This window comes from Ctenopharyngodon idella, chromosome 1 (assembly GCF_019924925.1).
Source record: "Ctenopharyngodon idella isolate HZGC_01 chromosome 1, HZGC01, whole genome shotgun sequence".
Taxonomy (NCBI): domain Eukaryota; kingdom Metazoa; phylum Chordata; class Actinopteri; order Cypriniformes; family Xenocyprididae; genus Ctenopharyngodon; species Ctenopharyngodon idella.
The window spans coordinates 40,721,870-40,746,746 of record NC_067220.1 but is presented as its reverse complement, the minus strand read 5'-3'; the positions used below and the strand labels follow the sequence as shown (position 1 = coordinate 40,746,746).

At 37.1% G+C, this 24,877-nt stretch overlaps 3 protein-coding genes and 2 long non-coding RNA genes across 8 annotated transcripts; 2 read left to right on the top strand and 3 right to left on the bottom strand.

Moving 5' to 3' along the window:
- Positions 1 to 824: 824 nt before the first annotated feature.
- Positions 825 to 4,725, bottom strand: LOC127522993 (uncharacterized). Its single transcript, XR_007932806.1, has 3 exons — positions 4,557 to 4,725; positions 2,286 to 4,153; positions 825 to 1,670 (listed from the first exon to the last, which is right to left on the bottom strand). It is a non-coding gene; the product is annotated as an uncharacterized LOC127522993 (long non-coding RNA).
- Positions 3,300 to 11,487, top strand: LOC127523036 (uncharacterized). Its single transcript, XR_007932811.1, has 2 exons — positions 3,300 to 3,498; positions 11,293 to 11,487. It is a non-coding gene; the product is annotated as an uncharacterized LOC127523036 (long non-coding RNA).
- Positions 7,111 to 12,334, bottom strand: LOC127522707 (uncharacterized). Of its 4 annotated transcripts, none has more exons than XM_051913214.1 (3): positions 12,125 to 12,334; positions 11,826 to 11,973; positions 7,111 to 8,472 (listed from the first exon to the last, which is right to left on the bottom strand). In XM_051913214.1, the coding sequence occupies exons 1-3, from the start codon at positions 12,149 to 12,151 to the stop codon at positions 8,228 to 8,230; spliced, it is 420 nt and encodes a 139-aa protein (XP_051769174.1). In that variant the 5' UTR covers positions 12,152 to 12,334; the 3' UTR covers positions 7,111 to 8,227. The 4 variants fall into 4 exon arrangements, with proteins under 4 accessions (XP_051769174.1, XP_051769027.1, XP_051769095.1 ...); XM_051913067.1 differs by lacking the exons at positions 11,826 to 11,973; positions 12,125 to 12,334 and adding exons at positions 8,753 to 9,845; positions 10,345 to 10,495 and having other exon boundaries at positions 7,111 to 8,620; XM_051913135.1 differs by lacking the exons at positions 11,826 to 11,973; positions 12,125 to 12,334 and adding an exon at positions 10,345 to 10,495 and having other exon boundaries at positions 7,111 to 8,620.
- Positions 12,335 to 12,765: 431 nt separating this feature from the next.
- On the bottom strand, positions 12,766 to 14,879 carry ccdc86 (coiled-coil domain containing 86). The gene is made up of 4 exons (XM_051913323.1): positions 14,224 to 14,879; positions 13,856 to 13,985; positions 13,285 to 13,359; positions 12,766 to 13,174 (listed from the first exon to the last, which is right to left on the bottom strand). Exons 1-4 carry the CDS (start codon positions 14,733 to 14,735, stop codon positions 13,037 to 13,039), a joined length of 855 nt encoding a protein of 284 aa, XP_051769283.1. The 5' UTR covers positions 14,736 to 14,879; the 3' UTR covers positions 12,766 to 13,036.
- A 631-nt stretch (positions 14,880 to 15,510) lies between these two features.
- Positions 15,511 to 24,197, top strand: glb1 (galactosidase, beta 1). Its single transcript, XM_051912869.1, has 16 exons — positions 15,511 to 15,679; positions 16,381 to 16,550; positions 16,840 to 16,990; positions 18,255 to 18,315; positions 18,420 to 18,514; positions 18,854 to 19,034; positions 19,242 to 19,300; positions 19,654 to 19,775; positions 19,921 to 19,961; positions 20,049 to 20,161; positions 20,281 to 20,355; positions 21,036 to 21,125; positions 21,307 to 21,420; positions 22,099 to 22,230; positions 23,088 to 23,345; positions 23,454 to 24,197. Exons 1-16 carry the CDS (start codon positions 15,623 to 15,625, stop codon positions 23,706 to 23,708), a joined length of 1,974 nt encoding a protein of 657 aa, XP_051768829.1. The 5' UTR covers positions 15,511 to 15,622; the 3' UTR covers positions 23,709 to 24,197.
- Positions 24,198 to 24,877: the final 680 nt, after the last annotated feature.

Here is a 24,877-nt window from a genome sequence, read left to right as displayed (position 1 = left end):
CCTGGAGCCATATGGATTACTTTTATGATGGATGGGTGCGCTTTTTGGGGCTTCAAAATCTAGGATTCACTCCCATTATAAAGCTTGGAAGAGCCAGGATATTTTTAATATAACTCTGATTGTGTTTGTCTGAAAGAAGACAGTCATATACACCTAGGATGGATTGAGGATGAGTAAATCATAGGATAATTTTTATTTTTGGATGAACTATACTATCCCTTTAATCCTGTTTTTATAAGCTTTTAAGTATCTTCTGCCTTGTCAACTCCTCTTGCATTCCAGTATTTGATCCACATCCTGTTATTGCTATTTTTTCCATTTCTTTTATCATATCCTTTCTCTCGTTTTCATATTTCCTGCAAATAACAACCACATGTTCTGTTTCTGATATTTGACAATGGTCACAAAAGCCAGTTGGATGCTTCCCTGTAATGTGAAGTTTACCATTCAATTTATGTCCCTTGATATAATGTCTGTTTTTTTTGTTTGTTTGTTTGTTTGTTTTTAAAAAAAAAAAGCATGTTTGGCTATTTTACAGTCTCACCTTGTTTGAAATTCAGTCATCATAGCTATTTTCTCCAAAAAATTAGCCTCTAAATGACCATTGTTCCATATACAGATATGCAAAGTCAAGGCTGTAGGGCAGTACTTTGGCTTAGACTGAAAATGAAACTTTTATTAGGTGTACAACCTTCTGTGTTCTGGCTTCACAAGCTCTTCCTGGTTAATTGTTACATAACACAAGACAAAAAAGTATAACTCAGTCAGGTCCAATAACAGCTTAACTAAAACAGCCTGCTCATACATAATCACAACTCAAAACACACGTTTGCTTTCAGTTTTATTAGTTTGTTTGCTTTTACTTTCATTTGCATGGACTAGGCTGGTTGTATTGTTATTTAGAAGCAACACAAAAAAAAAAAAAACATTTTACACAGCTTTGTACTGAAAGTTTTAACTATAAATATTTTAGTTATACAGTAACAATTTAGCATGGATTTATCTGTGCGTTTCTCATTCTTTATTTTTGCTATTTTTCAAATTTATGTTAAGAGTAAATTGATCAAAACAATGAAATTACAGCGTGCAGAAGACATGACAGTGTCATTTACGCATAATTCAAGTATAAAGTAGGTCAAAAGTTTATTAGTATCTTACATCATTAGATGCAATTTCAGTAAAATGTGTCTTTGACTGATATACTGTATGACACATGGCACATTATAATATAAGAATAATAGTGAATAATAATGTGAATTAAAAGTAAACAGAAATGAGAAGACAAGAAAAGTCTTTTTTTAACCTCCATGGCATTTCTGGTAGGTGATGAACGTGGCTCCAGGTTTCACTTGGAGCTCAGACATTGTCTTGTGCTGCTGAACCGGTTTGCCATTGTAGAGCAGATTCACACAGCCTCCGAGTTCTGGTTTCCGCTTCAGGGCCTTCTGCTGCAGCTTCCCGATAGTATCGGTGCTCCTCACGGTCACAGAAACCTTGATTCCTTTAGAGCCATTAAAGATATTCACAAGAAGGCGTTCAGGACCTGGTGAAACCGGTCCTTGAGCCTGGAGAACGGTGTGAGTGGACTTTTTCAACGGCTCATGGTAGGGAACAGGCACCGTGTCTTTGGGGTCTCCTTTCACACACTGCGTGGGTCCCAATGCTACAGGCTGAAAAAGATTGAATCAGGATATTAAGAAAATGTTTGCATGGCACCTTATGACAATAAAGGTTTTTCACAAGAATTCATCATAAGAATCTTTTGATATAGTAACTTACAGTATGAAAGTTTTGAAATATATTTTTTTTTAAAGAAGTGCCTTGCGTGCTGGGTTATGCTAACTAAGGCTGTGTTTATTTGATCAATAATACAAAAAGTAATATTGTGAAATATTATTACAATTTTAAATAACTGTTTTCTATGTGAATACATTTTAAAATGTCTACAAAACATTCTCAAGAAACATTTCTTATTATCAGCGTTGAAAACTGTTGCGCTGCTTCATATTTTTGTGGAAACAATGATATTTGGGTAAGATTTTAAAAATAGAGAAATTAATTCTTTTATTCATTAAGGATGCATTAAATTCATCAAAAGTGACAGTGAAGACATTTACTTTTACAAAAGATTTCTATTTGAAATAAATGCTGTTCATTGACCTTTCTTTTCATCAAAGAATCATGAAAAGAGTATCACCATTTCAACAAACATATGAAGCAGCACAACTGTTTTCAACTGTATATATACAGTATATATTAACAAAATAGATTTAAAACCATCTTACCGGTGCTGGGTAAACGTCTGTAGTCATGCTGCCTTGAGTTGCTTTCATCCACAGTAATGTTGTCTGGTGCTGCCACTGTATTTATGGTCAAGTTTTGGAATGTACCTATCTTCACAGCAGAGCTTGTTGACAATACATGCCCAACCCCGCAAACAGCAACCACCACACGACTTACAGGAAATGCCTGCCAAAAATTCATTTGCTTTTCTTTTATGTGCTGTACTTCATTTGTGTTATATCTGGTGATTCAGTTGATAACTAAACACTAAACTCAGCTGATATTTATTCATAATACTGTACATATGTTCATAATCTGTAAATGTTTGTTATGACTAAACCTGTCTTTATACTTTTTTATATATATATATATATATATATATATATATTTTTTTTTTTATTCTTAAATTTGTATTACTGTTTTATTTGTATTTGCATATGTGCACTGGAAGCTTCAGTACCAAGAAAAAATCCTTGCGTGCAAACACACTTGGCGATTAAAGCTCTTCCTGATTTTGATTAAGGATCTACATGACAGCTGATACATGAATTTCAGTTTCACTGAGATTATAATATCACTGTTGTGAATGACAGCCCATGTCCTACAGGAAGAAGTTCCCTTGCTGACTGTGGAGTTTTGGGGGGCAAATGACTTTTTTTTCCCCTTCATAACTCACAGAATAGCTACCAGTCTACCTTCCATCTTTTAGTAAGAAACATTCATGTCCCGCAACCCTATGGCAAGCAATTAGGAAAAATGGATAGATGGACATTTGTATGTGCAAAAAAAATAAAAATAAAATAACTGTTTAATAACTGTACCGTTAATAAACTCATAAAACTAAACATAATGGCAAAAAAGAGGATATAGTTAAGATTCTGCTCTTTTTCTTGCTGATACTGATCATGTGACTCTTATACAGACGGTATACAGATGTCCTGCTTCCATTGAAGCTCATGATGCTCTTCATAATAAAATAGCATTGAAAAAATAAAGAATGCATAATACAATTTATTACCAGTGGTTGAAAAGTATTTTTTATTAAACTAGAAGTCAAATTTACATAAGAAAAGTGCAAATTTACAGTTCATTTAAAAATACATTTTGATGACATTTTAATTTGAGTATTTTCCTTCGTCACAAACTCTTTCGGTTGAATTCTTAAAGAACTTAAAGTATAACAAGAAAGAAAAAAGTACATCTTTGTTCCATCAGGTTAAACAAAACACTTAAAACACAATTAATATTCATGTCTTCTTGCAGCTTCGACTTCTGTTAAATTTGTTTCACTTTTATTTACGTTCGTATCAACAGGGCTTGTTGCGTTAATGATGATTAAACTGCGTCATGTACATTCAAACCTTCGATTGATGTATGACATCATATCAGCTAACGGTAAAGAATCTAAAAGTTTGTGAATAAAGTACATTTACAGTGAGATTTAAGAATAAAGTACAGATAAACAGAGGAAAAAAAATGTGATGTGTCTACATCCTGGTTAACCTCCGTGGCATTTCTGGTAGGTGATGAACGTGGCTCCAGGCTTCACTTGAAGCTCCGACAGCGTCTGGTGCAGCTGAACCGGTTTGCCATTGTAGATCAGATTCAGGTTCGCTCCGAGTTCTGGTTTCAGCTTCAGGGCCTCCTGCTGCAGTTTCCCGATAGTATCGATACTCTCCACGGTCACAGGAACCTTGACTCCTTTAGAGACATTAAAGATATTCACAAGAAGGCATTCAGGACCTGGTGACACCGGCTCTTGAACCTGGAGAAAGGTGTGAGTGGACTTTTTCAACGGCTCATGGTAGGGAACAGGCACCGTGTCTTTGGGGTCTCCTTTCACACACTGCCTGGGTCCCAATACTACAGGCTGAAAAAGATTGAATCAGGATATTAAGAAAATGTAGGGCACCTTATGACAATAAAGGATTTTCACAAGTATTCATCATAAGAATTTTTTTGATACAGTACCTTTATACAGTCAGAAATATTATAATTTATTCTGTTTTCTATGTGAATACATTTCTCTAAAAATAGAGAAATTAATTCTTTTATTCATTAAGGATGCATTAAATTCATCAAAAGTGACAGTGAAGACATTTATACTTTTACAAAAGATTTCTGTTTAAATAAATGCTGTCCATTGAACTTTCTATTCATCAAAGAATCATGAAAAGAGTATCACTATTTCAACAATCATATGAAGCAGCACAACTGTTTTCAACTGTATATATACAGTATATATTAACAAAATGGATTTAAAACCATCTTACCGGTGCTGGGTACCAGGATCTTGCCAGGTCTGTAGTCATGCTGCCTTGAGTTTTTTTCATCCACAGTAATGTTGTCTGGTACTGTTACTGTATTTATAGTCAAGTTTTGGAATGTATCTTCACAATACAAGCCCAACCCCGTAAACACCAACCAACACGTGACTTGCAAGAACTGCCTGCCAAAAATTCAAGTATGCCATTACAGATTAAAGGGGAATCACCTAACCATTCTAAAAAAAAATTGTATTTTGTTTTGCTTTCATATACAGGTGCTGGTCATATAATTAGAATATCATCAAAAAGTTGATTTATTTCACTAATTCTATTCAAAAAGTGAAACTTATATATTATATTCATTCATTACACACAGACTGATATATTTCAAATGTTTATTTCTTTTAATTTTGATGATTATAACTGACAACTAAGGAAAATCCCAAATTTAGTATCTCAGAAAATTAGAATATTACTTAAGACCAATACAAAGAAAGGATTTTTAGAAATCTTGGCCAACTAAAAAGTATGAACATGAAAAGTATGAGCATGTACAGCACTCAATACTTAGTTGGGGCTCCTTTTGCCTGAATTACTGGAGCAATGCGGCGTGGCATGGAGTCGATCAGTCTGTGGCACTGCTCAGGTGTTATAAGAGCCCAGGTTGCTCTGATAGTGGCCTTCAGCTCTTCTGCATTGTTGGGTCTGGCATATCGCATCTTCCTCTTCACAATACCCCATAGATTTTCTATGGGGTTAAGGTCAGGCAAGTTTGCTGGCCAATTAAGAACAGGGATACCATGGTCCTTAAACCAGGTACTGGTAGCTTTGGCACTGTGTGCAGGTGCCAAGTCCTGTTGGAAAATGAAATCTGCATCTCCATAAAGTTGGTCAGCAGCAGGAAGCATGAAGTGCTCTAAAACTTCCTGGTATACGGCTGCGTTGACCTTGGACCTCAGAAAACACAGTGAACCAACACCAGTAGATGACATGGTATCCCAAACTATCACTGACTGTGGAAACTTTACACTGGACCTCAAGCAATGTGGATTGTGTGCCTCTCCTCTCTTCCTCCAGACTCTGGGACCCTGATTTCCAAAGGAAATGCAAAATTTACTTTCATCAGAGAACATAACTTTGGACCACTCAGCAGCAGTCCAGTCCTTTTTGTCTTTAGCCCGGGCGAGACGCTTGTCTGTTTTTCAAGAGTGGCTTGACACAAGGAATGCGACAGCTGAAACCCATGTCTTGCATACATCTGTGCGTAGTGGTTCTTGAAGCACTGACTCCAGCTGCAGTCCACTCTTTGTGAATCTCCCCCACATTTTTGAATGGGTTTTGTTTCACAATCCTCTCCAGGGTGCGGTTATCCCTATTGCTTGTACACTTTTTTCTACCACATCTTTTCCTTCCTTTCCTTTTGTGTCTTGCCCTCCTTGTGCAAGGTGTCAATGGGCGTCTTTTGGACAACTGTCAAGTCAGCAGTCTTCCCCATGATTGTGTAGCCTACAGAACTAGACTGAGAGACCATTTAAAGGCCTTTGCAGGTGTTTTGAGTTAATTAGCTGATTAGAGTGTGGCACCAGGTGTCTTCAATATTGAACCTTTTCACAATATTCTAATTTTCTGAGATACTGAATTTGGGATTTTCCTTAGGTTGTCAGTTATAATCATCAAAATTAAAAGAAATAAACATTTGAAATATATCAGTCTGTGTGTAATGAATGAATATGATATACAAGTTTCACTTTTTGAATGGAACTGGTGAAATAAATTAACTTTTTGATGATATTCTAATTATATGACCAGCACCTGTATGTGCTGTAGTTCATTTGTGTTATATCTGGTGATTCATTTGATCACTTAATAAACTCAGCTGATATTTATTCATATTATTCATTATACTGTACATATGTTCATAACCTGTAAATGTTTATTATGACTAAACTTCTCTGTATACTTTTATATATATCTATTTTTTTTATTATTTTATTCTTAAATTTTTATTATTTGTATTTGTATATGTGCACTGGAAGCTTTTGTGTGCAAACACACTTGGCAATAAAGCTCTTTCTGATTCTGATTAAGGATCTACATGACAGCTGATACATGAATTTCAGTTTCACTGAGATTATAATATCACTGTTGTGAATGACAGCCCATGTCCTACAGGAAGATGTTCCCTTGCTGACCATTGAGTTTTGGGGATAATAGGGGCAAATGACAATTTTTTTCTTCCTTCATAACTCACAGAATAGCTACCAGTCTACCTTCCATCTTTTAGTAAGAAACATTTATGTCCTGCAACCCTATGGCAAGCGATTTGGAAAAATGGATAGATGGACATTTGTATGTGCAAAAAAAATAACTGTTTAATAACTGTACCGTTAATAAACTCATAAAACTAAACATAATTACATAAAAAGAAGAAATAGTTAAGATTCTGCTTTTGGTGATACTGATCATGTGACTGTACAGACGGTCAGATGTTCCTGCTTCCACTTAAGCTCAAGATGGTCTTAAAAAATAATATTGAAAAAGAAAAGAATGCATAATACAATTCATTATTAGTGGTTTTTATTAAAAAAGAAGTCGAATTTACATAATAAAAGTGCAAATTTACAGCTCATTTAACAATAAATTATGATGACATTTTAATATGATCCCTTTGTTTCTTCTTCATAAACTCTTTCTGATGAATTCTTAAAGAATTTAAAAGTATAAAAACAAAAAAAAAAAAGTACATCTGTGTTCCATCAGGTTAAACAAAACACTTAAAACACTTTTCTCTCTGTACATGCTGCCTCTGGGCTCTATTCTACGAAGACATGGTGTGTCTTTTCATTTCTACGCAGATGACACTCAAATCTATCTTTCAGTCAAGAAAAAAAAACTCCACTGCGATCACTTCTCTTCCCCAATGTTTGGAGGAGGTTAAATTATGGCTAGCCCAAAATTTCCTCTTCTTAAACGAGGACAAGACCGAGGTAATTGTTTTTGGTCCAAATGAGAACTCTCAGTGTATAAGCCCTGAGCTAGAATGTTTATCCGTTTTTAGATCCTCACGGGTGCATAACCTAGGTATTATTATTGACCAGCATTTAAAATTTGATAGACATATCTCCTCTGTTATTGGATCCAGTTTTTATCAGCTTCGTTTACTGTCTAAAATTAAAAACTTTCTCACTCCAAAAACTCTAGAAATGGCTGTTCATGCGTTTGTTACGTCGCGTCTAGATTACTGCAATTCTTTAAATCTCAAATTGCGCGACTTCAGCTTGTCCAAAATGCTGCAGCCAGACTCCTTTTAAAGTGTCGTAAACATGAACACATCACTCCAATTCTTGCGTGCATTTGTGGTGGCAGGGCCTCGACTCTGGAATACCCTGCCCTAAGAGATTAAACTGTCCCCTTCCTTGTCTACCTTTAAGTCCTTGCTAAAAACTTTTTTATTTTCCTTAGTGTATTGACTACTGTGATATGTTAAATTTTTAAATGGGTGGTTTTAAATTTTTCTCTGATCTATTTTCCGTGTATGTGTAACATTCTTGCTCTTCTGTAAAGCACTTCGGTCAGCCTGGGGGCTGTTGTAAATGTGCTATACAAATAAAATTGAAATTGAATTGAAATTAATAAACAGAGATGCGAAGAGAAAAAGTGTTGTGTCAGCATCCTTGTTAACTTCCGTGACATTTCTGGTAGGTGATGAACGTGGCTCCAGGCTTCACTTGAAGCTCCAACAGCGTCTGGTGCAGCTGAACCGGTTTGCCATTGTAGACCAGATTCGGGATTGCTCTGAGTTCTGGTTTCCACTGCAGGGCCTTCTTCTGCAGCTTCCCGATAGTATCGGTGCTCCTCACCATCACAGGAACCTTCATTCCATCAGAGCCATTAAAGATATTCACAAGAAGGCGTTCAGGACCTGGTGACACCGGCCCTTGAGCCTGGAGAACGGTGTGAGTGGACTTTTTCAACGGCTCATGGTAGGGAACGGGCACCGTGTCTTTGGGGTCTCCTTTCACACACTGCCTGGGTCCACATGCTACAGGCTGAGGATTGAGGTACTGAGGCTGAAAGAGAACCAACACATCCGTGAGTTTATCGCAATAAAACAAAATACAAGGCTGGACAAAGTGACAATTACAACACTTTCATGTTAATAACGCTATTAATAATTGTGGTAAATGATTGTATATTTTTACATTGCTCCTCCCTTCTGCTGGATTCTTTGGCGCTCTACAGCCCTGGGCAGCATGACCCACGACTCCACATCTGAAGCAGTGTTCACATCGATCCTCTTCACCTCTCTCCTGACACGCTCTGCATCCCTTTCTGCAGCTGGATCTTCCCCTTGCCATATGTTCAGGAGGGTTGTTTTGGCTTTTCCTGAGTTCTGCAACTTCCTCTCTCAGGAGTTTAACCATCTCATAGAACTCTGTTTCTCTCCGCTCCTCCACTGCTGGTGTCTCTCTGTTTTTTCGCCTGACAATATCACTTGACTGCTCCTTAACCAACACCTTGGCAGTCATTTCAGAGACTTCAGGGGCAAGGCAAGTAAATGGTTGCTGTTCTAGGGACCGATTTTGTTCCTCATCCTCTTTTCCTTTTATTTTTACCATTTTATCTCTCATCTCAGTATTTTGTGTGTGCAGTTTTAAGTGACTTTGCTGTAAATCTGTCTCATTCACAGTATACTTTTCAGCCCGTGAAATGCCTGTCGCATTTTTATTACTGCCGCCGTCATTTTCATCGTCTTCTCTCTCTCCCTGCGTCTCCATGAACGTCAACATTGACAACAGAAAATGCTTTGCTACGTCTTCTTCCTCGCATTCAATCACAGCATCGATCGACTCAGTTACTCTCTTGATAAGTGCGCGCTGAGTAGGGGCGTCTTCGAGAGAGATTTTGTTACAATCACATACCTCTTTCACTTGATCAAGCCGCAACAGCCACAGTCTCTCTATTACACTTTTGGCCAGGGCTTTTAGATCCATCTCGCGCTGATATTCACCCGCCGAGAATCTCCGCTTTCTCTCTGGCTTGCTCTTTCTCTCTCTCGCACTTCAAATCCCAGTGGTGCCTCCAAGTTTGTTTCATGCCGAAATCAGTGAAGTTCCAGGCGTGCTTAGTTTGATGGGTTCGTTTAATGTTGTTCACTGCTTACATTTATTCGCAGTAGGCTACACCAAATCTCTGGGTGCCTTTTTTAACCATCGCAAAACTAATTCTTTCGCTTGTCTTTATCTCCTTCACGCCCGCACCTTTGTGCCGCGGATGCCCTCTCCTGTAAGATCACTAAAACAACATGCCTGCTTGAGCATTACTCACATTAAGCAGGATTTTATGCATTTGCACCAACATTTTTAACCCCAGTCATAAATTTAGAAAACATAACTATCAAAATGAACTATACAAAATAAAATAAAGACATATATGGGGCCGGGGGCTGCATTTATTTGATCAAAAATACAAAAAGTAATATTGTGAAATATTATTACAATTTTAAATAACTGTTTTCTATGTGAATACATTTTAAAATTTCTACTATGCTGATTTGATGCTCAAGAAACATTTCTTTTTATTATCAGCGTTGAAAACGGTTGAGCTGCTTCTTATTTTTGTGGACACAATGATATTTGGGTACGATTTTAAAAATAGATAAATTAAGCTTCAGCTTCAGGGCCTCCTGCTGCAGTTTCCCGATAGTATCGATACTCTCCACGGTCACAGGAACCTTGACTCCTTTAGAGACATTAAAGATATTCACAAGAAGGCGTTCAGGACCTGGTCTTACCAGTGCTGGGTAAACGTCTGTAGTCATGCTGCCTTGAGTTTCTTTCATCCACAGTAATGTTGTCTGGTGCTGCTACTGTATTTATGGTCAAGTTTTGGAATGTACCTTCACAATACATGCCCAGCCCCGTAAACACCAACCAACACGTGACTTACAGGAACTGCTTGCCAAAAATTCAAGTATGCCATTACAGAGAAAAGGGGAATCACCTAACCATTCTAAAAAAATTTTTTGTTTTGCTTTCGTCTATGTGCTGTAGTTCATTTGTGTTATATCTGATGATTCATTTGATCACTAAACAATAAACTCAGCTGATATTTATTCATATTATTCATTATACTGTACATATGTTCATAACCTGTAAATGTTTATCATGACTAAACCTGTCTGTATACTTTTATATATAGATATTTTTTATTTTATTCTTAAATTTTTATTATTTGCATTTGTACATGTGCACTGGAAGCTTTTGCGTGCAAACACACTTGGCGATTAAAGCTCTTTCTGATTCTGATTAAGGATCTACATGACAGCATGAATTTCAGTTTCACTGAGATTATAATATCACTGTTGTGAATGACAGCCCATGTCCTACAGGAAGATGTTCTGCTCTTTTTCTTGCTGATACTGATCATGTGACTCTTATACAGACGGTCAGATGTCCTGCTTCCATTGAAGCTCATGATGCTCTTCATAATAAAATAGCATTGAAAAAATAAAGAATGCATAATACAATTATTACCAGTGGTTGAAAAGTATTTTTATTAAACTAGAAGTGAAATTTACATAAGAAAAGTGCAAATTTACAGCTCATTTAAAAATACATTTTGATGACATTTTAATTTGAGTATTTTCCTCTTCAGTTTTCCTATTCAAACTCTTTCGGTTGAATTCTTAAAGAACTTAAAGTATAACAAGAAAGAAAAAAGTACATCTTTGTTCCATCAGGTTAAACAAAACACTTAGAACACAATTAATATTAATGTCTTCTTGCAGCTTCGACTTCTGTTAAATTTGTTTCACTTTTATTTACGTTCGTATCAACAGGGCTTGTTGCGTTAATGATGATTAAACTGCGTCATGTACATTCAAACCTTCGATTGATGTATGACATCATATCAGCTAACGGTAAAGAATCTAAAAGTTTGTGAATAAAGTACATTTACAGTGAGATTTAAGAATAAAGTACAGATAAACAGAGATGCGAAGAGAAAAAGTGTTGTGTCAGCATCTTTGTTAACCTCCGCGACATTTCTGGTAGGTGATGAACGTGGCTCCAGGCTTCACTTGAAGCTCCGACAGCGTCTGGTGCAGCTGAACCGGTTTGCCATTGTAGACCAGATTCGGGATTGCTCCGAGTTCTGGTTTCAGCTTCAGGGCCTCCTGCTGCAGCTTCCCGATAGTATCGGTGCTCCTCACCATCACAGGAACCTTCTTTCCATCAGAGCCATTAAAGATATTCACAAGAAGGCGTTCAGGACCTGGTGACACCGGCCCTTGAACCTGGAGAACGGTGTGAGTGGACTTTTTCAACGGCTCATGGTAGGGAACGGGCACCGTGTCTTTGGGGTCTCCTTTCACACACTGCCTGGGTCCACATGCTACAGGCTGAGGATTGAGGTTCCGAGGCTGAAAGAGAAGCAACACATCCGTGAGTTTATTGCAATAAAACAAAATACAAGGCTAGACAAAGTGACAAATACAGCACTTTCATGTTAATAATGCTATTAATAATTGTGGTAAATGATTGTATTTTAAAATGTATTTAAAATAGTCTTACAGTTGCTGCAATACAAGTTGTAGCCATGCTGCTTGTCTGCTTCTTGGTGTTTATTATTACTGCAAGATCATTTTATAGACAAAAAGATGGAAAGCACCTTTTTTAAACTCCACCCTCAATCACCTCATATGACTTGGCTGTTTCCTTCTTCCTAGTTCATCTCAGATCACTGGAGGTAATTGTATAATTCAATGGAGGCACAAGGTTAAAAATAGACAAGTTATGACTATCAAAATGTATTATTATTCTTATTTTGAATACTACATATTTATATCACCAGTCCTAAACATTTTATTTTCACCTTCTAGGACTACGAGCAGTAGCACAACATACTGTTTGAGACTCAAAAGTACCGATCACTCCACCTTATCATGAAAAAGCACCAAGATACTGAAAGTGGAAGCATCTTGGCTAGATAAACATTGCCACAACAAAACATATCGAACCATTAAAAAAAGTGGAAAGTACCATGTTTTTTTTAATGCAAGTCATTTTGAAAATGAAACCTCTTTCTACTCTACTATAAAACAATAAATATAAAACCATTGAACATGTATGATCCCAGAAGATATTGATTGAAGATCGATATTTGGATTGTTTTTTCATCTGACAATCACATAAACAGCGATGGGAAACAGGTGTCAATGAAATCAAAACATTTATTTGCATTTCAATTTGCTGTACAAATATTACATCAAACCCAGAGATTTGAAGCAGATACACAACACAAACCTCTCAGTGATATACAAAGCCCTCTCTGAGTCACAGATATAAAATCATTACATTTCTATAGTTTTATAGTATTAAGGTCCTCATGCCAGTTCATGGTGGTACAGACTGGCACTAAACGTTTGTATCAACAGCATGTTTAGGTATACTGAGATTCTCGTATACCCCTCCCTCATAAACCCTCTACAAGCTGCTGTTTGTTTTCCCTGCGCCCTTCTTGACACTAGGTGGTGTTTTCTGCACCATTGACAGCGTGTCTCTTTTCTCAATCTTCCTCAGCTGTTTCTTCTTCATTCTCTTGATCTTTGCTGTATTCTTAATCTGAAAGTAGAGCAGTAAAGAGTTGTTTAAAAAGACAACCAAAGAATAATGTGACAGAAAAACTGTGAGAAACATCTGAATTCTGGTGCAAAGTGACATTCTGCATTTACCACTTGAACAATTTCCGCTTTTCTCTCATTTTCTGCTCGTCTTCTCAGATTTTCTGCTCTCCTCTTCTTCTTGTCCTGCAAGAAAAATAAATAAATACAGAAAAAGCACATATGACCAATGTTTACTATGATTTCTGTTTTTAACTTCAAAGCTTATATCAGCCTGAAACTTCGTGACGTTTTCCACAGGTGACAATGCCACCTTATTTCTCAGAAATTAACACTTTTATTCAGCAAGGATGCATTAAATTGAGTAAGTGACAGTAAAGACATTTATAATGTTGTAAAAAAAATCTATTTCAAATAAATTGTTTTTTTTTTTAAACTTTCTACTCATCAAAGAATCCTGAAAAAAATGTATCACAGTAGTGTCATAAAAGTATTAAACATTATAAAAATAACATTAATAATAAAAAATGTTTCTTGAGCAGCAAATCAGCACATTAGAATGATTTGGGATGCAATTGGGATGCACCTCTAGACTTTGTTTCAAAAACATGACAACATTCAATTCAATTCATACATAATAAGATATATATAGATATATATAAGTTTTGGGGCAGAAACTTACCTCTTTTTCTTTAGCCTGCTCATCTTTCAGCTGCTGGTGGTACTGCTTCACCAGCTGCTTCTCTCTCTTGGCCTCCATCTTTTTTTCCCATGAAGTACGCAGAGGTTTGTCTCTCAACAGAGCAGAGAACCTACAAAACAAAGTCAGGAGCACTGAGCACGTCTGATAGAAACAAATGTACTAGCAAACAAACAAAGATACAGTACTTAGGTAAAATGTTTACGTACCAAATTCTTACTTTGGATTAACAGACATAAGAACATGAATGAAACACGGATACAAAAACTTAGAAAGTAAACAAACCATGAGATATCAGACCAGATATCTGACAGTAACACGAAACATAGTGTTTATAAAGTGTTATTCACCTTTGCTTCTTTCGGTCTTTCCATACTCTTCCAGACTTGGGTTTCCCAAAAGGCACAGTCTTAGTTTTCTTCTCGCTGGATTCTGAGTGAGTCCTTTTTTTGGCCCTTTTCTCGGGGTCTGTAGGACCTATGGACCCTGTCTCCGTGTTATTTACCACGTTCTCCTTCTCGCTGGTCTGGTCTGCAGTGTCCGGCACTGACTCTTGACTGACATCTGCTGCTACAGTTTCATCTGGACATACTGTTACTGTATCTGTCACTGGGCTGCACTGATCACCTTTAGTATCTGCTGTACATTCATCTGGTGGTGACTCCTGCCGAGACTCGATGCTTTCTGCCGGATCTTCTCGGACAACAGACTTTCTGGTCCGGCGGACGGGAGTTTTGGCCGCGGGTGTCCGTAATCTGCGACCACTCCGTGTGCGACTCACAATGGGAGAATCCGCTTCGTTATCGGAACCTTCAGCCTCCATAACACCGTCTGTTTTCTTGTTTCTGGACGCAGACATCATTAGCGTTGTGTCAATGAATACAATATAAATATATTTAAACAGTAATAAAATCCACACATGTGCGGAAACACACGTGTATCCCTACTGTGTTTCTCCGAGAGACGAAGAAAAAAAAGTGTCAAGAATCATTTAGAAGTAATCGATATCACTCCCTAGTGGTTGGGAGGGCAACTAGTGCTAGGAAATCCGAATCATTTCCGCAAGTCGGTTCTTGAACCGGTTCAAAGATCCAGACCAGTGATTTTGCGTTATCACTTGGTCGCTGCAAAACACTCCAGTAAATATATAGTAATTAAAGTAGTATGTAGTAAAGGTTTATAAAGTTTATAAAGTTCACTTTGTCACAATATTAAAATTAATTTGTTACGACTTGAATCTTTTCTCACAAGTTAGCTACATTGGCATTTTTATTTTATTTTATTTTATTGGATTACTTAGTAAGTAGCCACTAGTAACGTAAAATAAATACTAATTAGGTTTTAAATATTAAGTTAAAACGTTTAGTAACACAAACGTTACAGTAAACGGGTTTCTATTAATAAGGGTGTTTATTGTAATTGTCAAGTTCAGTTTTTCACAGCTACTAAAACTCATTTGTGACGACTACAATTTCTTAACTCACTAAGGGGAACATTTCATTTTTCATTTTATTATTATTGAAAAATAATTAATAAATACAATAAATACATATAATAAATTAACCGTTTCACTGATTCAGTTCGATTTTTGAACGAATCGTTCAGACCTGCTCTGTGTGTTCAACTACTAGTTCATAAAAAAGATCCGACTCCAGAGAACGATTCATTCACGAGTCGGACATCGCTAGTAGTAACCAAAATAAATGGCATTTGACTTCCGCACCGCTGCTAACTGCTGATTTAAACACCATGACGGCGGGTGTCGGACTGATGTGTGTTCTTTTCCTGGCCCTTCCATCGGTCACGGCAAGTATTAACTTTGTCTAACGTTATTTGTTTTAAAAGAATCATTTAAACCAACAATACAGCTTGGTTAACGTTACTAGTGTGCAGATGTTCTCCCAATCACTTGAAATAGTGACTTGCACATGTACCGTCTGAGAAAAGTGTCATACTTTAAAGTTTTTGCTATTCAGACACTGTTTATAGAGGAATATTTCTCCTTTAAGAGATTTGGTCGCACTTTTGCTCTGATGTTGTTATGATAATGACATACTAAATAAAGCGGATCTCTGCACCTGACAAGTGCGAGATGTCATGACTCTTGCGTCTTGTGATATGTCATGTGAGCACATCATGTCATGTCAGTCATCAAACATAAATGCCTATGATACTGTTATTTAAAGAGATAGTTCACAAAAATCACAATTCTCCTGTCCTCATTTACTCTCCCTCATGTCGTTCCATATTAATCTTTTAACACAGAGAGGATTTCTAAACAACTGCTCTTTTCCATACTATGAAAGTGAATGGGAATTGGGGTTGTTGTTTGTCTGTTAACAAAAAAGATGTCAATAATAATTGGCCACAAGACACACGTGAACCATCCTAGACATCAAACCTGGCATGGTTAATGTGGTATTCTGTGGTCATATATTCTTCCTTATTAATGTCATTTTTAGTTGGGTAAACTGTTCCTTTCCTCTGTATCTTCTTCCTTTCTGTAGTATGCTTCAGCACCCAGTTTCTCTGTGGATTACAATCAAAACTGCTTCCTTAAAGATGGAGAGCCATTTCGCTACATCTCGGGCAGCATCCACTACAGCAGGATTCCCAGAGTCTATTGGAAGGACAGGCTACTCAAGATGTACATGGCTGGTCTGAACGCCATCCAGACGTAAGAGGAACTGACAGTGACTAAGTATCAGTCATATGCAATGTTTTGTATTCTCACAGTCAAGCAAAAGCCTGGAAAAGTCATGGAAATTAATAAAATCTCATGGAAATTCAAAAATGATTATACTTTTTTTCTGAGCTATGAAATGTTATTGTTGAAAAATTGCGTATTGCAAGTACAATCTTTATGAAATGATTTTATAATATGTACTAATCATTGGAATTTCTTTGGCCATTTGTATTCCACTCATTCTGTCTCAGATTTCCCTAATGGCCAGATTCATCCACAGGTATGTGCCATGGAACTTCCATGAGCCGGTGCCTGGTCAGTACGACTTTACCGGAGATGGGGATCTAGAGCACTTCCTGCAGCTGTGCCAAGACATCGGCCTGCTGGTCATCATGAGACCAGGCCCCTACATCTGTGCAGAGTGGGATATGGTAAGAAAAGACAGAGATGCACCTAAAGGAGCCGTCACACTACACTTTTCGTTGCATTGACTTCCATTCATACACAAACGCATGCTCATGTGAAAAGTTTTGCATTTCGCTGCATTTCAAAGTTCAAGTTTGGTGAACTCTTGAGCTGTGAATTCGCATCACGTGAAGATGTGTGACCAGTAGAAGATCGACACATCACGGCGTGACCTCTTCTTTGAATTAAAAGAATGATATTTTTGCAGTAATTTCGAGTAGATTGTATATTTTTCACATTTTGAGTATATTTGTTATATGTTGAATTCATGTTCATAAGAAACATCATATCTGACCGTTGCTGTGTCCAAAGAATTTTTGCATGCCCAAAATCTAGTGTGACCGCATCTTAAATCAGGGCTTTTCAAACTGGGGCCCACAAGAGAGTGCTAGGAGGTCTGAGGAAAAAACAATTTAAAAATTAATTAATTAATTACTTAATGCTTTTGATTAGTGCTGTCAATCGATTAAAAAAATTAACTCGATTAATCACAATTTTTTTTCTTTGATTAATCGCAATTAAAAACACTTAAAGGGTTAGTTACTCACCCTCATGCCGTTCCACACCCGTAAGACCTTCGTTCATCTTCGGAACGCAAATTAAGATATTTTTGTTGAAATCCGATGGCTCAGTGAGGCCTGCATAGCCAGCCATGACATTTCCTCTCTTAAGATCCATTAATGTACTAAAAACATATTTAAATCAGTTTATGTGAGTACAGTGGTTCAGTATTAATATTATAAAGCGACGAGAATATTTTTGGTGCGCCAAAAAAACTAAATAACGACTAATATAGTGATGGCCGACTTCAAAACACTGCTTCAGGAAGCTTCGGAGTGTTATGAATCAGCATGTCGAATCATGATTCGGATCGCGTGTCAAACCGCCAAACTGCTGAAATCACGTGACTTTGGCGCTCCGAACCGCTGATTCGACACAAAAGATTCATAACGCTCCAAAGCTTCATGAAGCAGTGTTTTGAAATCGGCTATCAATATATAAGTCGTTATTTTGTTTTTTTTGGCGCACCAAAAATATTCTCGTCGCTTTATAATATTATTATTGAACCACTGTACTCGCATGAACTGATTTAAATATGTTTTAGCTTTTTTTTTTAATGTATTATACAGTTGTGCATAATTAAAATAATTTAAAAAGAAACCGAATATGCGATGGAGTGTAAATGACTGACTTTTCTGACTTCAGCTGGCTCACTGTTTCTTGTTTTAGGGGGGTTTGCCTGCCTGGCTGTTGAAGAAGAAAGACATTGTGCTGCGATCATCTGATCCAGGTAATAACATGAGTTATTGATTAACCTTAGATTGGAAAAAATGCAGTTGAATAAGTGAAATGTATAGCTTGTAAGCTGCAATGAAGTTCTTTATATTGCTCTAGACTACCTTGCAGCAGTGCATAGGTGGATGGATAAGTTGTTGCCCATCATAAAACGTTACCTGTACCAGAACGGCGGACCCATCATTACTGTGCAAGTAAGATAGTTTATATATATATATATATAAGGTATTTTGCTGTATTTTGGATCAAATAAATGAAGCCTTGGTGAGCAGAAGAGACTTCTTTTAAAAACATTAAAAAATCTTACCATTCAAACTCTTCTGACCAGTAGTGTATATAACTGAATAAATAAATAAATAAAAGTAAATATAAATAAGTAATGCGTAAATTATATTATTTATTTTTTTGTGTATTTTCACCCTCTTAATCTATTTCAGGACAAACAAGTATGTAAATGTGTGAAATGTATAAAAGTTTCATTTTCAAACACAAGCACATCTTACATGTATGAATGTGATTGCTTTCCTACGCAGGTAGAGAACGAATACGGCAGTTACTTTGCCTGTGATTTTAATTACATGCGGAATCTCAGCCAGCTGTTCCGCTCTCATCTGGGAGAGGAGGTGGTCCTGTTCACCACTGATGGAGCAGGCGTGGGTTATCTCAAGTGTGGATCCCTCCAGGGCATCTACGCCACTGTTGACTTCGGCCCAGGTCTGCACAGCCTATATATCACCTTCATAAATATCCTATATATCACCTATATTTATAGCTATATGTTACCTAAATGTTGCCTTAGCAACTAACTGAAATAAAATAAGTTTCATGGTTTTTTTTTTTAATATTTTATTTCACTTCAGGGTTTTTTTTTCTTCATTTCTTAGCATTGCTCGTTGTAAATTTTATTGTATTTTTGTGCAGGTTCAAATGTTACCGCTGCGTTTAAAGCTCAGAGACATGCAGAGCCACGTGGGCCTTTGGTACGAACCAGTTGTGAATATAAAAACACTGGAAAGCAAAGCTACACTAAACTATATTATCCCCCGGTTTCACAGACAAGGCTTAAGCTAGTCCTAGACTAAAATACATGTTTGAGCTTTTTTAACTGAATGTAACTCGCACTGACAGATCTTAAAATATGTCAGTGCCATTGTTTTGTCTCAAGATGCACACCAGTAATGTTTTTTTCTAGTGAACGTTAATAAAAGCTACTTAAATATCTTAATTGAACTAATCCTGGCTTAGGCTAAGCCCTGTATGTGAAACCAGGCCTTCATGTCACAATTCTAGAAAGGTGTTCTGGAAAATGGAAGTGAAACCAGTTTTTTTGCAGGTGAACTCTGAGTTCTACACAGGCTGGCTGGACCACTGGGGCCAGAAACACTCTGTTGTGAACACAGCGGCTGTGGTCAAGAGCCTCAATGAAATCCTGGAAGTGGGAGCCAATGTCAACTTGTGAGTTGGTCATCCATAACAACTGAATATCGGTTTTGCACTAAAAACTGACTTTTGAAAGGAATGCATTGATTTTTGTTTTATTTTATTTTTTTGATTAGTCAGAATTGTATCATTTATTACTATTTTTGTGATTGTTTTCAAGATATATGTTCATCGGTGGAACTAACTTTGGTTATTGGAATGGTAGGTCTTGGAGATTTGTACCTCAAAAGGCCAAGAATAAGTTATGTGTCTCGATTCATGTTTTCCTTTGATTTTATCACATTATAGGCGCCAACTCTCCTTATGGTCCTCAGCCAACCAGCTACGACTATGACGCCCCGCTTACAGAAGCTGGAGACCTCACAGAGAAGTATTACGCCATAAGAGAAGTCATCAAAATGGTAAAGATTTAGCTATTTCTCAAAAGAATTATGATTTTCAATGGAGAAATGCAATGGTCAGTAATCGTGCAAATTGATCTGACTGGTTGTTTTTTTTTGTTTTTTGTTTTTGGATACAGTACAAAGAGATACCAGAAGGGCTGCTGCCTCCATCAACACCTAAATTTGCATATGGACAAGTGCAAATGAAGAAGGTAAATAATTTTTGCATCTTTGCCTGTCTACTGTTGTAATATGATTTATATTTTGAGTTTCTGTTTTATTTAAAGAGGTCATATTATGCCCTTTAACAAAGTCTTGGTTTTGTGTTTTGGGCTCTACTAGAATAGGTTTTCATGCTTGAATGTTCAAAAAACACTTTTTTTTTTTTACATATTTGACATTGTTGCAGCACCTGTCTTTCCAGTCTGTCAGTAACGCTCTGTTTAGTTCCTGTCTTTATGAAGCCCCTCCTTCAGAAAAGCACAATGTGCTCTGATTGGTCGGCTGGAGCAGTGTGTTGTGATTGGTTAAAGTGATTCAAGCATGTTTGGGGAATGTCACACCCCTTACCATAACACACGACTAACTAACTCAACCAGGCCTCACTCCTTTTTTTGCGTTCCTGGAAGAAAACTCAAGACTACAATGGAGGCGTTTCAGGGAGTGGAGAAACAGTGTTACTGATATAAAGAATAACTCCCGCTGGAGTGACTTTGTGCTTTGTAACTTTGGAGATCTTTTTCATGCTCAAACAGCAACACACTAAAGAAAGTTGAACATGTAAAAAAAAGCATTATAGGTCCTCTTTATTTATTGTGTCTGTATAGCACTTATGTTTTGAAGTGAATGAAGACCAATGAATGAAGTGTGGATGATCTCTTTGTCCTTGCAGCTCAAGACCGTGTCGGAGTCTTTGGATGTATTATCTTTCTCTGGCCCTGTAAAAACTCTTTACCCACTAACATTTACTGAAATGGATCAGGTATGCCTGTGTCTCATCTTAATCTTTATTCAGTAAATGTGAAGTTCTGTTTGGTAATGTTAGTTATTTTAATGTTCCCTCTGCTTTATCTCAGTCAGTGTCCATGCAGATGATTTTTATGAACTGTATTGCTTTATGTCTTATCTGTTCAATGATTATGGATGTCTCATTATCTCGTCAGGCATTTGGCTTTATGCTGTATCAAACGGTGTTACCTGTTAACTGTGTGAAGCCCACCCCGCTGTCATCCCCTCTTAACGGAGTCCATGATCGGGCATATATATCCATTGATGGTGTAAGCAGCACTGTTTTCCTCTGTTGATTGTTATATGTCTGAGTTACTTGTAATCATAATGGCTGTGATGGTCAAAAGGCTCTAACACAGTTTGCATAAAACAGCATTTTATACACTGCCAAGAAATTAATACTTTTATTCAGCAAGGACACATTAAATTGATCAAAAGTGACAGTAAGACATTTATAATGTTACAGAACATTTCTATTTCAAATAAATGCTGTTCTTGTGAACTTTCTATTCATCAAATCCAGAAACAAATGCACGTGTAACTACATCACTTTAAAATAAAGTGTTACCAAATGCATTACTGTTTCTACAAGAATATGAAGCATCACAACTGTTTTCAAACATTGATAATAATAAGAAATGTTTCTTGAGCATCAAATCATCGTATTAGAATGATTTCTAAAGGATCATGTGACACTGAAGACTGGAGTAATGATGCTGAAAATTTAGCTTTGATCACAGGAATACAATAATTAAAAATTATTTAAAATTATAATAATAATTTCACAATATTGTTTTTACTGTATTTTTGATCAAATAAATGCAGCTTTGGTGGGCAGAAGAGACTTCTTTCAAAATCATTCAAAAATCTTACTGACCCCAAACTTTTGAACAGTAGTGTAACTGTTAAATTTCATTCTGCGCTTCTTAAATCATTTCATTGTTTAGGTTTCTGCTGGTATTTTGGAGCGGAACAAGGCACTGACCATCAATATAACGGGAAAAGCTGGCAGCCGTGTGGACATCCTGGTGGAGAACATGGGCAGAATCAACTACGGCAGAGAAATTAATGACTTCAAGGCAACCAAAACTTAATTAACCACTTCCCATTTCACTAATTCTCAGCAAGTCCCTTAGCCTATTTTAACCTGAGTTGTTATATCCTTTCTAAATAATCAGAATTAAGGCTTGTTAACACCAAGGATGATAACTACAAAGATGTAGTTCTAAAAATCGTTCTCAATATTAAAGAATAACAGTTCACACCACAGCTATAATGATAACGGCACAGAAGAAACAATTTAGTTGGAATCAACTTTAGAACTATTTAATCCAGTTGATGAACGATAAAAACATTGACAGCCAAACAGAATCCATCCTGCTGTAACGAGCCTGAGCATTTAAAGTGACAGACAAGTATGCACTTAAGCCCTGGGTATACTTAGTTTTTTATGTGCACAGCCTTGCAAAGTATACTTCATTCGACCTGTACGTGTACACAGTATGCAGTTTTGAGCAATATCTCGCCACGAGGTACAACCCATGTAAACATCTTTGTATTCTTTAATGCTGGAGTTGTACAAATGAGGGTACTTTCTAACCTCTTTGCACAATCTCTCATCTATGTAGGCCTCCATCGTCGCTGTAGCTTGCATGCGTTCCGTTCTGTTGTTTATGCAGGGTTTTTTCAACTACCTTGTGAATCGACGTCCCCAGGGCACGATTGCCACCTTGTTACGTCACACACACTGTATGCTTAAAAAGTGTATACTTTGGGCTTTAGAATAAACAGAACAATATCGTCTGCTGATGTGGACGCTAATATAGTTATCGTTCTTGGTGTGAACGGCCCTTTACAGTTTTCCTGTAGCTGACAATCTACAACCTCATAAATCCCACAGAAAAATTCTGACTCATTTTCTCTCTCTGTCCCTCAGGGTCTGGTGTTTAATCTGACTCTGGGTGCTGATATTCTGGGTAACTGGACGGTGTACTCTCTGAGTATAGATGAAGCAGTGCGTAAGGGTCTGCTGTCGGCATCAAGCAGATCCATCTCCTCGACCTCCACCGGTTTCACCACCACACCTCCTCCTGCTCTTTCACCTCCAACCTTCTACGCTGGCAGCTTTCTCATCCCTGACGGCATTCCTGACCTCCCTCAGGACACATACATCCAGTTTCCCAACTGGAGGAAGGTAGGACTCTTAACCGATGCTGTTGGTTTTAATGAGATCCATTTACAAATGTGAAGAAATTAGTGCTGGTGAAAATATAAAGGATCATAAAACGCTTTTTTATTCCAGGGTCAAGTGTGGATTAACGGTTTTAATGTGGGCCGGTACTGGCCTTCCCGTGGGCCACAGGTGACCCTCTTTGTCCCAGCCAATCTCCTCAGCACCTCCGTCCAAAACAACATAACCGTTCTGGAGCTGGAGGCAGCACCGTGCTCCTCAGGTTCCTGCGTGGTGGAGTTCACTGATACTCCAGTCATAAACTCCACAGTCAAGACAACCAGCCAGTATACGAGACAGCTGTTCAAAAAACAAGACCTCTTATGAATCCATAGAATATTTCATTTGCGTAACACATTTTACTGATCTGAATATCTGAAAGGATATGCCATGTGTCAGCTCTATATGATCACTGTGAATGTACAGTACTATCTTGCCAATTCTCAGGTGTCAAATGCAAGAATGAGCTGTGTGATCTTAATTTGAGTGAACCAGATCCTCTCAAGATGATGTAAACATTATTTTTTACTGTGGATACTTACTTTTATTTTGCACTTTCCATTGTTTTACATAATACTAGAAATCTTAGTTTTTATTTGGACTAATTTGCTACATTGTGTAGTCAAGCCTTAATTGCATATAAGTGATTTTATTTTTGCACCACATGTTGACTTATGCTTTGTAATGTGTCACTATGAAATTATGTTGAATGGTTTTATGACTTTTAATTGATTAATTGTTGAAGCCTTACAGAAATCCATTGTTGTGTGTAAATAAATACATTTGTATGTAAAATAAACTGGACTATTGTATTCACGCAGCCTTTATATGTGAGATACATATGTTTTCACACTTGGTTTGTTTCAAGGGTCTGGAAGTGAGGTGGTTTACCATAATTTTGTTTTTTATGTGAACTTATGCTGATTCTGCAAAAGGCAAACTTCTTTTTTTTTTTTTGCATTCGCTCGGGCATGCTGGATATCAGCTTATGGGCCAAACCTTGGCTGATGGCGATCCTTTTTTTGATTTATTAAAAAATTCTGATTTTGGCTGCCTCTGAAATGGATCAAACAATAGATATCAAAGTCCCTTCATATATAAAGTCTTTGTAGATATTACCTGAGAAGTTCAAGTAAATTCGCTAGAAATCCGCGCGCGTTCAAGGATGTGCGTTTATTGCATGGACGCCTGCAGAATTTCATCTGAAGGTATGCACAAAGGGTTTTTTATTTAACACTAAAAAGTTAAATAAGCATATATAACCTAACTATTACGCACCTTTCGGACCATCAGTGAGAGCAACGGTACCGCAGAACCAGTGTAGACTACTCTATCTCGTTTTAAACGTTTTTAAATATGAAAACCCCAAAAAGCAACGAAATTGTCAAACATCCATTTAGCGCATGTTCACAGAGGAAAACAACTGAAAAACAGCGCTGCATGAATGCGAGTGGATTCAGAGTTTCAGACCGTTTTGCAAACGCGTTTTACCAATT

Bases quoted from the DNA above. Each gene is read 5' to 3' on its own strand.
- LOC127522707 (XM_051913067.1), bottom strand. From the start codon at position 9,544: ATGGATCTAAAAGCCCTGGCCAAAAGTGTAATAGAGAGACTGTGGCTG. The intron at 8,621-8,752 runs GTAAAAATATAC...GTTCTCTTTCAG, and splicing joins CAGCAGAAGGGAGGAGCAAT to CCTCAGTACCTCAATCCTCA.
- ccdc86 (XM_051913323.1), bottom strand. From the start codon at position 14,735: ATGATGTCTGCGTCCAGAAACAAGAAAACAGACGGTGTTATGGAGGCT. The intron at 13,360-13,855 runs GTAAGTTTCTGC...TTTTTCTTGCAG, and splicing joins AGCAGGCTAAAGAAAAAGAG to GACAAGAAGAAGAGGAGAGC. The intron at 13,175-13,284 runs GTAAATGCAGAA...CTCTACTTTCAG, and splicing joins AAGCGGAAATTGTTCAAGTG to ATTAAGAATACAGCAAAGAT.
- glb1 (XM_051912869.1), top strand. From the start codon at position 15,623: ATGACGGCGGGTGTCGGACTGATGTGTGTTCTTTTCCTGGCCCTTCCA. The intron at 21,126-21,306 runs GTATGCCTGTGT...TTATCTCGTCAG, and splicing joins CATTTACTGAAATGGATCAG to GCATTTGGCTTTATGCTGTA. The intron at 23,346-23,453 runs GTAGGACTCTTA...TTTTTATTCCAG, and splicing joins AGTTTCCCAACTGGAGGAAG to GGTCAAGTGTGGATTAACGG.